Consider the following 13,457-nt stretch of genomic DNA (forward strand, 5'->3'; position numbering starts at 1 on the left):
CCATTACTATTACACAGTTCTTAGGAAGATCTATCATTTGTTCGAACCATTCTTGAAAGACATCAGCGTTCATGTCTTCATGGTAGTCACCGGTACGAGTTGATTCAAAAGCTGCGTCCCTTTCCTGATGGTGGGTTTAAACCAGTAGATAAGTTATTTACAAAAGCGTGCCTTTGACTTGTAACAGTTTCATCCTGCCAAAATTTATTTGGTGTATGACCCTCGTTGATCCATGTTTCATCAAGATAAAATATTTTTCTTTTTTGGTTTCTCATTTCCTTTATGGTTCTTAGAAAATGTCTTCTCCATATGACAATATCGCTTCTTTCTAATAAAATAGACTTTCTGGGATTCTTTTTCCAGCGGAAGCCTATTTCTTTTAAAAGTTTCCATAACGTACTTCGACTCATTTCTGGGTAATCCTTATCATCTCGAACAGAGACAAGAACTTTATCCAATGTTGAAAATTCTCGTCTAAAGAAGAATTCATGCAATTTCCGTCGAAGTCCTTCTTTAAAATGATATTCTATTTGAATGTTTGGTTTCCCTGGAGCATTACGTGGCATTTGAAAACTACCACATTTCTCTTCTTTAATAACTCTGTAAATCGTAGATTTCCCAACACCAAGTGTACTGCTAACTAACTCAACGGTCTCATCAACACTTTCACATAAACGTTTGTCTGTAAATGATTTAAAACAATTAAATATTAATGTTTTTTCATTAACTGTTAGAGGACCAATTTTTCGGCGTTTACACGGCACTTCCAAATTTTCCATAACACTAGTATACACAATAAACTGCACCTTGCAACTGAAGTACCTACTTTTAGTGAACTGTTAAGAATTTTGAATACGCCACTTGGACCTTCCTATATACAAAATGGAAAAACCCACTATCACATTTTCTGTGGAATAAGTTTAGAAGGTAATTATCTAGTCACTTACTGTCGTAGATTCCTGGAATTAAAGATTTTATGTTTGATTGTTAAAACCCTTACTTCGTGGAATGCACTCATTTCAGATAAAATAAAACGTTTTATTTTATCTAAAGAATTAAATTTTATTTTGCAAATAGGCAAAGAATTAAACTTTATTTTGCAAATAGATAAAATAAAACGTTTTATTTTATCTAAAGAATCAAACTTTATTTTGCAAATAGGTAGGTACTTATTAAACTTTTATTGGTTATATATAACCAATAAAATAAACATCTTACATTTCTTGCAAATTCATTAGTACCTGTTAACCTCCATCACTCCGACACTGGCAACCTTATTTAGGGATTAGTAACCCTAACAACTATTGTATTCTATTCTGCTCCAACCTTTATACCTGGTGGTCATACTCAATTTAAAATTGTTTTCCTATATACTTCTGTAAACTTGTTGACAAATATCTGTTTTTCATTGAGTCACCCGTATCAACAGTTTAGGGATTTGCATACATAATTTATTGTTTTATTACTCTCTCATACATAAAAATACACTATAGATATCTATGAAAAGATCAAGAGGAACTATAAATTTTATTTTAGATTTTATAACGCACATCTTGCCAAATACATCTTTTGTTGTAGTATCTAATATTATTTTAAATCGTTTTTAGAAAGCATTTCCTTCGACCATCAAATATATTTTTCGCTAAAAAGCTTCATCTTGATATAATGGTTTTAACAAATAAATTCGAGATAAAATATATAAAAACGAACTTACTTTTTGCAAACATTAAAATATGAACAAAATAAATGTTGCGTACATCAACATTAATTTAAAATAAACTAAACTCTATCTCTAAAAATCATAGCAGTGGGACCTTTTGGAGCTAACAAAAACTCAAACTGCAGCTCCATAGGCCTCACTACTTCAATTTCAAAGTTTTTAACAACATTTTCTAAAATAATAGGAAGCACATGTTCAATAAATCTTTTTCCAGGACATATTCTTCGACCTATTCCAAATGGGGTCATAAGAAATGTAGAATTGCTAGAAGTTACTGATTTTTCTTGATTCAACCATCTCTCGGGTCTAAACTCGGTTGCATTGCTAAAATATTTTTCATTTTTACAAGCAATTCCTGTTTGACATATCAAAACGCTACCTGTAAAAATAATTTTATTATTAAAAATAAATGTTGTTTTTCATGTACAAGTTTTCAACGAGATAATAAAATGTGATATTATGTGATTTATTATATGTCTACTACTTATATACCCTTATATATTAGATAGCTCGCCCAACTAATTGTTTTTCAGTACTAAAGTATTGGATTTATTTTTAACAAATATTTTCTGAGTAAAATGACATACACAAGGTTTTTTGTCGGGAGTCATGTGTTATAAACCATGTTACTATGTCCTGATCCTTGGTTATAATATGCCATTATTGCCCTTACAATGGGGGAAGAAGGTCTAGTAGGGCTTCCAAGTTCCTGTTAGTGTGCCTCTCAGATTCTATTTGATTCCAAGGCAGAGTCTTTGCACCTAGCTTAGTTTGAGGATGGCATTTTTTGATACACCTTTGTTCACCATACCACTAATGCATATTTGCTTGATCATCGCTTTAGTGAAAATAAACTTAGTCAAGAGCAAGTAGAAACTAGCATGGAATATGTAGAAATTTATCATACAGAAGAATTATTATTGATTACCAGGGAAAGTGTGCACCCTTTAAACCACAAATGTTTTGTAAACATCTAATTGAGACTGCAATACCATTGGCATAGTGGCGTTTTATGAAAAATATAAATACAACAGCTATTGCATCGTCAGCCTAATAGAATAAAAAACTTTTCTCATCATACGGTTTAGTTCTTCCCAAACTACGTAATCAGCTAGGTAATATCAAAGCTGCTAAGTTGGTTTCAATTTTTAAAGAACCTAATTTCATCACTGGTGACGTAACTGGTCATATATCAGATTGATGACTTGGATTACAAGATTACTACTTGCTTTCTCAAACGACTATAGGTGGCAGCACTTGTGGATGGTGGATGAAATAGGGATAACGTTTGTTGACATTGTAAATTTGACAGGGAGTTTTAAGACCCCTAGTTGAAGGGCAAGCAAGCTCGTTATCTTTGAAATTTGATGTGAAGATAAGATAATATAAGATTTGAACAAGTTTTAATTAAAACTTGATTGGTCTTCATCTCTGTTTTGTAGATCGTAAATCTGATTTTTACATGTTTTATTGATGGACTCCTTAAAAAATACACATATATCATTAACGTATCATCATCATCATCAGTGGTGCTACAGCTCTAGTTGAGCCTTGACCTTCCTCAGTCTATTTCGCCAGTCGTTTCTGTTCATCGCCAACCGTTGCCAATTTGCCGCGCCGATTTTCCTTGCGTCCTCGTCCACACCGTCCCTCCATCTCAGTCGTGGTCTGCCTCTACTCCTATTTCGCACTGGGACCGATAATAGAGTTCGTCTGGGTGGGTAATTTTCATTTGCTCTTGACACATGTCCAGCCCATCTAAGCCTACCTATTTTTATGAAGGATATTACATATCTACCATTTACTATTTTTTTATACTTCTCGTACAATTCGAAATTATATCGCCTTCTCCAAATACCATTCTCACAGAATGCGCCCATTATTCTTCTTAGTATCTTCCTTTCGAAGACGAGCAGAAGATTTGCGTCTGTTTTGGAGATGGTCCATGTTTCTGACCCATATGTCAGCACTGGCAGGATGAGTGTTGTATATATTATTAGTTTGGTTTTCTGGCTTAAATTTCTGTTTTTTAGCTGCTTGCTTAGTCCAAAATAACATTTGTTTGCTAGCAGTACCCTCCGTTTTACTTCTTCAGATGTGTCATTATCGTTTGTTATGAGAGAACCCAAATATGTAAACTTATTCACTACCTCAAAATTATATTGGTCTATACTGAAGTTTTCTTCGGCGTTTCTAGCTCTATCTCTGTTATTTGGAATAGATGCTAACATTTTGGTTTTCTCCTCGTTTATTTTAAGGCCCATATTTTGTGCGGCTGTCAAGAAGGTGGAAGTCATCTCTTTAAGTCCTCGTGTAGTACGTGCGATCAAATCCAGATCGTCAGCGTAAGCCATAATCTGCGTTGATTTATTAAAGATTGTTCCCCTATTGTGTAACTCGGCATCTCTTATAGTCTTTTCTAACGCTATATTAAAGAGAAGGCACGCCAGCGCGTCTCCCTGCCGTAACCCTGCATATGTTTCAAACGCTTGTGACATATCGCCTTGTATTTGCACTCTGCAGATCACTCTGCAGATCATTAACGTATCAGCAAGTTAAATACCAAGATAACGTATCAGTTAAATAAAATAAAATAAAATTAGGCAGTTTAACGCTATTTTAAACGGTTGTATCAAACAATTTTAAAAGTTAAACAAATTAAATAAATTTAAGTATTACCTGCGCGAACTTTATAACCAGATAATTCCAAGTCATCCTCTATTACCCTAGCCAAGCAGTTAGCTGTGGGAAGGACACGAAAAGCTTCCATAACACATGCCTTCAAATATGCTTTAGATGAATCTTCCAAGATTTTTTGTTGAGCAGAAGGATGTTTTGCTACTAAATACAGTAGGAATAACAGACTATTTTTGAGTGTGTGAATACCTGTAAAATCAATAAGTTAAATAGGTAATACCAATATAAAAGTGTATGGATAACTAAAAAATAAATAAAAAAAAAACAATGGAGAAAGTGGTGTTTTGTGATACATTTTTAAATTATTTTTAATCCTAATGTACATAAAGGACCCAATGAAGAAAAATTACTAAAGCGGTATGAGTAAATAAAAATATATGAGAATTAGATATGTATTATCATTTTTTAATTTTCACACCTCTAAGGGTTATTGTCGCTCTCTGCGGGTTCTTCAGAATCATTTATCGCGGGTATTCCGCTTAATATTATTTGATCCTATCATTGGTTGTGTGGCTTAGCGTCTTTTACAATATTACTGCATTTTTTCATATCTCTGTATAAGACTATTTCGACTCTGAGACTAAGCTTCCCAATGTCCTCAATTATATGATCATCTCATCTTACTTCTGGACATATTGTTTTTCTTTCACTGATCTTTAAGTGAAAGTGATCTTTCACTGAATGTTTAGTCGCTTGGCAACACATGCTTGAAGATATCTCCCGCCTGTACGTCGCCACACTCTTACACGTTTGTCTGAGCCCGTAAGACAGAATCTTGATTCATTGGAAAACAATACATGACTCCAATCCTGTATTCTCCAAGCCAAGTGTTCTCGGGAAAAAATCCAACTGGCAATTCGGAGTTCATGGGAAAGCGGTAGTCCAGTTACTCTAGTTCGAAAAAATAAATCAGTAGCATTAAGTCGCCTCCTCACTATCCATTGACTTAGTTTTACATTTCTCACTTCTTGCAGATGATTTCTAAGGGAAACTGCTGTGACCGTTCGGTTTCTTAAACACTAGAAACGACAAAGCGGTCATATCTAGCAGTTTTAATTCTGTCTTGACGTGAACCAGGTCTACGAGTACGCACACCGGTCTCTTCGTACCGTCGCCAAACTCGTTGTACACTCTAGTGACTTACACCAACGTTTCTTGCAGTTTCGCGCTCACCGTGGACATCTTCTAACGCCGCCACAATTCGTGCCGCAACAACAAAACTTATGCTCATGGTATGTAATACACTGAGCGTAAAAACACTACACAAACAATTTACAATTGACGTTCAAACCAAGGAAACAAAAACTATGCTGATAATGGTTTTTAGGAAATAGGCTAAGGGGTCCTTTTTATCACAAACTCTTATCGAAATAGCAACAACATTTTTTTGTCAAACAATCCATTTGTAAACTATCTTACAACCGAAAATAGTTAAAAAAGAATCATAATTTCTAAAAAAAAATTAAATGCGGGCTTTCCAAATACGAGAGAGCTATAAGGGAAAAATTCATTCCAATACTAAGAAACATAAATATAAAATTATTTCATTTAAAGCAATAAACGAAAAAAAAAAAAATAATAATAAGAGTTAACGTGAAGATAAATCAAAAAAATGTTACAGTCCTTTACGCAATTAGTGATCTACGATAAATATTAACTATGCACGATAAAGATGAGTTCTTTAAAAAAACCAATGGCGAAATTATGAAAATTGAAAATACGAGAATTGATAGTTATGGGAGAATTATTATGGAGAAAAGTTAACTGAAATATCAATATCTAAGATCTATATCACAAGATATATGTTTATAATTAATTATAACAATAACTTCAGGAAAGCAATTTTTTCAGTTACCTACCAGCTGCTATAAAATCTACAATTGCAGCAGTTTTTTCTTTTTCATCAATATCAGCCTTGAGAACCGACTGAAAAATGGCACTTTCATGTGTAGCTTCATCTGCAGTGTGAATTAACTCTAATGCCAGCTTATAAATTGTATCTTCACTTTCTGCAAGTTTTTTGTATGCTGGAGTAGTAAAAAACTTCCAAATTGGCAAACCAAAGTATGTATCCCTAAAAATATTTTAAAACTATGTTTAATGCTTAGAACTAACTCATTTTTTAAAATTAAAAGCAAACATTATTTTTTGTAAACTTTGTTTAATTTGTAAAGTAAACTCTTTTACCCGAAAGTAAAATTCAACTTTTACTTTCGGGTAAAAGGAAACGTCCGCAAATTATCAGGTATTAGGTATACAGTGATGAGTGTCTTACCACCCAGCAAAATAGCGGAAAGGATAGAAGACAGATTAAGTTGTGAGATAGTATGAGATAAAGCTAGTTCTTGACGTGGCTATTTTACTTCAGTCATAATTATACGGATGACCTCGAAAATATTTTATTTTAATAATTTCTGATGTTAGAATAAATGATTGAATAAATTAAGATATATTATAGTAAAAAACTAAGCATGGGTAGCATTTGGCAAACTAAGCCATATTCTAAAAAGTTCAATTCCCATGTGTCTTAAGCGAAAAGTTTATAACCAATGTGTTTTGCCTGTACAAACTTATGGAGCAGAGACTTTAACACTCACGCAGAAATCTGCGAATAAACTAAGAGTTACACAACGAGCCATGGAACGTGCAATGCTGAATGTGAGCCTCCGAGACCACATAACAAACCGACAAATCAGGCAAAGATCAGGAGTTCAAGACGTCATCGAAAGAACCACGAGACTTAAGTGGAACTGGGCAGGACACTTAGCCAGAACACAAGATGGACGATGGACAAGACGAATTATGGAATAGAGGCCCAGAAATTATAAAAGAAGCCGAGGACGACCACCGACTAGATGGACCGACGACATAAAAAGAGTAGCGGGAAACTGGCTACAAGCGGCCCAGTGTAGAGAACACTGGAAAGAACTGAGGGAGGCCTATGTCCAGCAGTGGACGGGATTGGCTGATTGATGATGATAGTAAAAAACATTAATTATTAGCGATTTTAAATTATAAATCTTTAAGTTTATTTAATAATAAAAATAACTTAACTGAAATATTTGATTAAACTAAAGGTAGGTATGTTCCATCCGAAAACAATTATTGTATGTGGAATTGGCGTAATAGTTAGAGACGTGGTCTAGTGACAAGAAGATTGAGGTTCAATTCAATCAAAAAAAAATAGAAAATATGATACATATTATCGATAATGGTAATGTAACTTATAGGTTTCTACCGATTATTTCCCACCTTACGTTAAAAAGCCGGGTGGTAAGACACTCATCACTGTATAATGAAAGCCATAAAACTCTTTCGAGATCCAAGCTTTAACTCCATATAATCTTATTTTAATAAATCTGGTTCTTGCCATTTCGATGTGTCTGCTAATCACTATGATTTGATTATGATACTTTAGCATTATGCCTAGATATTGATTTGATTCCTAGTTATTTAATTATTTATTCGTTCTATAATCTTCTTCTTCGCGTGCCATATCAGAATTATCCAACGTAGGCGATCACCATTGCGAAGGTTTCTCGATCTTCTGCAATATGGAATAATTGTCCTGCATTTGTTATCTGTGTCCATTCACGAATGTTTTTTAACCAAGAAACTTGTTTTCTTCCTACACCTCTACGGCCCTCTATTTTACCTTTAAGGATCAGTTGTAATATTCTATATCGACTTCCCCTTACTATATGTCCCAGATAATACATTTTTCGATGTTTAACGGTCTTTAGCAGTTCTTTATCTTTGTTGACGCTCCTTAGTATTTCTTCATGCTCTTGCTGTCCAAGGTATCTTCAGCATTCGTCTATGAACCCACATTTCCAATGCTTCAATTTTGTTCATGATCGATACTTTTAGCGTTCACACTTCTGCACTATACAAAAGTACGGACCAAACATAACACTTAAACATGATTTGTCTTAGTTCTAAACTGAGCTGATTATTGCAAAGAAATGACTTCATTTTCATAAATGTAGTTTTAGTTGTTGCTATTCTACGTTTTATTTCTATGTCTGGATCTAATTGGTCCGTTATCACAGTTCCCAAATATGTCATTTTGTGGACTTTCTCAACTTGGACTTCGTTTAATTGAAGCTTTGCATCGGGATGTGGGTACGACTAAACACTAAAAATTTGGTTTTGTTTGAGTTTATTTTTATACCCATTTCCTCTCCTACCTCGTGAATACGATCAAGCAGAATTTGGAGACCTTCAATATTATCTGAGAGAATTACTGTATCGTCTGCATATCTAATCACATTAAGTAGTTCCCCGTTGATTTTTATTCCATATGGTTGTCTCTCAAGTGCCTTTTTAAATAACTGGTCCGAGTAAACATTGAACAATGTTGGCGACAAAATGCAACCTTGTCTGACTCCTCGTTGTATGGAGATTTCATCCGTGTAGTTATCTCCAATTTTTACGATAGCAGTTTGATTCCAGTTTAAATTTTTAATGACACGAATATCCTTGTCATCTATTCCGATATTTTTCAGTATTTGCATTAATTTTACATGCTGTACTTTATCAAATGCCTTTTCGAAGTCCACGAAACATGCAAATACATCTTTTCTTTGGTCACGGCATTTTTGTAATAGAATGTTAAGCGCAAAAAGTGCCTCCCTGGTTCCCATAGCATTTCTAAAACCAAATTGGGCATCTTCGAGATCTTCTTCGCATTTGCGTCTAATTCTGTTGTGAAGTATTCTTAGAAAATTTTTAAGAGTGTGGCTCATTAGGCTAATTAATCGATATTCTGAGCATTTTCTCGCATTGTGTTTTTTAGGTATTGCGACAAAGATGGATTTGAGCCAATCTGTGGGAATCACTCCGATGTTATATACTGAATTAAAAAGTCTTACTACTACTTTTATGTTATCATCCTCTATTAGTTTCAGCAACTCATCTGGTGTATCATCTGGATCACAAGATTTTCTAATTTTAGCATTATTCGTTCTATAATACAATAATCAATTTTAAATGGTAGATTTTTACTGTCTTTAATAATAGTTTTACTAATAATCATGTAGTTGGTTTTTGTCCGGTTTATACTGTCGATAGTAACCGCTGTTTCTATTTGGTCTTTCTAAAAAGTTTTGTGAGTTTTTCTGGTTGCTAGCGATTAGTTCTGTGTCATCGACGTACCATATATTATTAATTAATCCCCATTTACAGAAAACCCCCGCATTGCATTTAATTAAAGCCTCATGGAAAATACGTTAAGATGACATTCCTAATGGAATAGGTGTAATGGCTCTGGAAAAAGTAATACTTATGTCACAAATTACAACCACTGGTTCAATATATAACAAATCAGTGCAAATCCTGGCCTATGCTGATGATATCAATATTGTTGAGAGAACGGAAAACGCTGTACAAGAGGCATATGTAGCAATAAAAGAATCAGCTACAAAAATGGGTTTAATAATAAACACCAACAAGAAGAAGTATATGAAAATAAGCACCCAACCACAAGTCCTACGACCACTTGTTATAGAAAACGACGTCATCGAAGCAGTAAACGAATTTGTATACCTGGGAGCGCTCCTTGACACTGAAAATAATACGACCGCAAAGATAAACCGCAGAATTTGCACTACCAACAGATGCTATTTTGAGCTCAATCTCCTCCTTAAATTATATCGAGTAATACAAAAACAAAACTCTACAAAACAATAATATGCCCAGTCCTAACATATGGTTCAGAGACCTGGACTCTAACAAAAAATAATGAAAACATGTTAGGATGTTTCGAAAGCAAAATACTAAGGCGAATCTATGGAGCAGTGAATAACAATGGAGTGTGGAGAAGATGATGCAACTTCGAACTTTATAAAATATACCAGGAATCTGATATCATAAAACATATTAAGATAGGACGGCTGAGGTGTATAGGGCATGTAATGCGGATGGAACAAAATGACCCAGCTAGAAAAACGCTCCTTGATAGACCTATTGGTCAGAGAAGAAGAGGAAGACCCAGAACAGGGTTCCTTGATAACATCGATGAAGACATGAGAAATATGGAAATACGTGCTTGGCGATGGATGGCGACCACTGGAGAGAAATTCTTGAACAGGCTAGGATATACGCAGGGTTGTGAAGCCAGAATGATGATGATGATGAAATTCCTAATATTGACAGAGGACGCTTAGATGCTCGGAATGTTCTGGCTGTTGCATTATCAAAAAAAAAACATTGCAATACTAAATAAAGTATAATGTGAAAGTAAATGTCGTATTTATTGCTGCAATAAAATAATAATAATATTAATAATAAATATGAACCTCACAAAGGCACAAAAACACCATCCTCGAAGTGAAGGAGAAAGAACAACAATACCGCGGTATTTAGGAGGACGAGGACTTATTGATATAAGCGAGCAATTAGAAAAACAGATTACTAATTAAAGAACTTATTTTCAGGTGCAGGCGGAGACATCTCTTCATCGCGCGATTTGTGCAGTAGATGACACAACACCGATTAAACTGAGGGAACAATAAATGCGCATAAACCATCTTACTAAGAACGAAAAAATGCGCATCTGTCGCACTATGTCGACAATATAGCGTCGAACTATTGGCTGACATCAGGAAAGATGTTCCCTGAAACAGAAGGTTCATTACTCGCCATTCAGGATCAGGTTATACCAACCAAAAATTACCTGAAATATATCGTCAAAGACCCTCAGGTCCAAAACGACAAATGCCGATATGGATGTCAAGCCCAAGAAACCATCCAACATCTTACCGGGGACTGCTAGGCATTTGCTGCAACTGAATATAAGGAACGGCATGACTCAGTAGGAAAGATCCTCCATCAAGAGATAGCTTTTAAACTGGGACTTCTACAAACAAACTATCTCCCATATTATCAATACGTTCCTGAGAGTATGCTTGAGAATGACAACTACCAGCTATACTGGGATCGCACTGTGCTCACAGATCAAACTGTAGCACATAATAGACCAGATCTCGTCATAGTTAATAAACTTACAAGACAAACAACACTAATCGATGTGGCGATACCTAACAACAATAATCTGCGTGTTAAGTACAACGAAAAGATCGCCAAGTACAGAGATCTGGAAATACAAATAAGGAGACAATGGAGAATGGAAAGTACCCAGACGATACCTATTATTCTTTCTACCACTGAAGTCATCCTGAAGAACCTCCTAGAAAACATAAAAAAGCTGGGATTAATTTATCTATATAAGATCATGCAGAAAGCTGTGCTACTTTTGACCTCCAGATGCGTCCGAAAATTTTTGGGAGATACACCGACGTACCAAGTCACCTAGGGCTCGATAACACGGAAAGAGCCCCACCAGAGCTCAATCCTTTTGATACCGTAGGTATCTGGGATGAGTGAATTTTCCCCTTAGAGGGAGTGTGAGCCGTATGGCTAAATCTGGAAGATAAATATGAGTGAAAAACTTTATAACTTAGTAAACATCTTTATAACACCATGCAGAAAGCTGTACTATTCTCGACGTACAGATGCGTACGAGAATTTTTGGAAGACACTCCAGCATATCATGTCATCTAGGCATCGATAACATGAAAAAAGTCCCCTCAGAATTCAATCATTTTGATACCGTAAGCATTTGTATCGTAGTCACTTATATGGCTTAAATCTGTATAAATAATATGCTGCCTCTGTAACGTATTACTTTTTTAAATAAAAATGACTGCTCTTGGTCTGATTAACATTGGCCTATGAAATATATGCGTTATAAATATAATGTTAACCAGCTACCAAATGGTATCCCCACTTCGGCAGCTGGCATTTCTGATATAGATATATCACGATATGCAAAATTCCGAGTTCGGTATCTATTTCCAACATAAATACATTTTTATTTTTATTTTTATTTTTATTTTATTACTGGAATACCATCAAAATGATTAATTTAGCTTACCTAATAGCAATAAAATTTTGATGGATAGCATCAGCAAACTTTTTGGCACATTCTGACTCCTCTCCCATTAGCAAAAGTCCTAGTCTGCGACCCAAAACCAAAGCACATGATGTCTCTAAACCCATTCTACCTGCAACATCCTCCAAATCTATAATCGTATCATCGCTTTGACGTTGCTGCCTTATTAAATTGCAAAAATCTTCGCATATTACATCAACTTGTGGCAAAAATCCCGAAATAGTTTTTGGACTAGTTAGATCCGTTGTTAATGAAGTTCTTAAATGGTACCATATTGCACCTGAAAAAAAATACGTTCAATCCACAACACAATTATTAGAGATGTGTTAAAGTTACAAAGTAAATCATGAAATTTTTATTAAACCAGTTTTTGGTACTTTTCCTTTTTATTTTCTTTGTTGTCGTTAAATGCATAAAATATTTTCTTGAGAATTATTCAAAAGTTGGAAAATAAATTCCTTACTTGGCTTATAAGCTCAAGTTGGGAAGCCTTTTTCAAAATAATTTTTTTAGTTAACAGAAATATTTTTTTAAATAATGTAAGAAGCCGCTAATATTTCAATGGGAATAAGCCACGAAATTGAAGGTTAAAATAAGATTATTGACGTTTCAATTTCCACTTCGGAAATCGTTCTCAAAATATTTTAACCTTATTAAATATTTAAACCTTATTTTAACCTTCAATTGTGGCTTACTCCCATTAAAATAGCATCTACTTTAAATTGCCACAAGAAAATAGCTTTAGAACAATATTAAGAAACCGTTATGGGCCCAGCTGTATTAAGAATTTTAGGAGATTGAAAATTCTTTACAAAACACTGGCACATTGTCAAAATTCAATCAAATTTTTACGAAGATGTAGAGACAATGTAAGAAACCTTTGAACGCATTTCTTTTCTAAGTTAAATATTATTTTAGTTATACGGAATTAAGCAGTGGCGGATCTAGAAATTTTTGTCAGGGGGGGTCATGGGTCTTGAGGGTGATTTTGATACATGATTTAGATTTTTGCACCTTTCAGTGGCTGATCCCCAGAAATAATTTTTTGTCGAGGGGGGGGTGGTCATGGGTCTTGAGGGTGATTTT

The 13,457-nt window shown here is 34.6% G+C and overlaps 1 protein-coding gene across 2 annotated transcripts in view; it reads right to left on the minus strand.

Annotated features, from left to right (window-relative positions):
- Positions 1-1,143: 1,143 nt before the first annotated feature.
- The window catches only part of shd (cytochrome P450 family 24 subfamily A member shade), a 126,837-nt gene continuing 114,523 nt past the window's right edge, over positions 1,144-13,457 (minus strand). Inside the window, exons 3-6 of one of the 2 annotated variants that reach the window (XM_072535230.1) lie at positions 12,354-12,651; positions 6,277-6,491; positions 4,400-4,606; positions 1,144-2,099 (exon numbers count right to left, since the gene is read on the minus strand). In XM_072535230.1, the coding sequence (XP_072391331.1) occupies positions 1,780-2,099; positions 4,400-4,606; positions 6,277-6,491; positions 12,354-12,651 (1,040 nt within the window). In that variant the 3' untranslated portion in view covers positions 1,144-1,779. The remainder of the gene's footprint in view (positions 2,100-4,399; positions 4,607-6,276; positions 6,492-12,353; positions 12,652-13,457) is intronic. The other variant, XM_072535229.1, reaches the window with a different exon arrangement.

This window comes from Diabrotica undecimpunctata, chromosome 6, assembly GCF_040954645.1.
Source record: "Diabrotica undecimpunctata isolate CICGRU chromosome 6, icDiaUnde3, whole genome shotgun sequence".
NCBI classification, from domain to species: domain Eukaryota; kingdom Metazoa; phylum Arthropoda; class Insecta; order Coleoptera; family Chrysomelidae; genus Diabrotica; species Diabrotica undecimpunctata.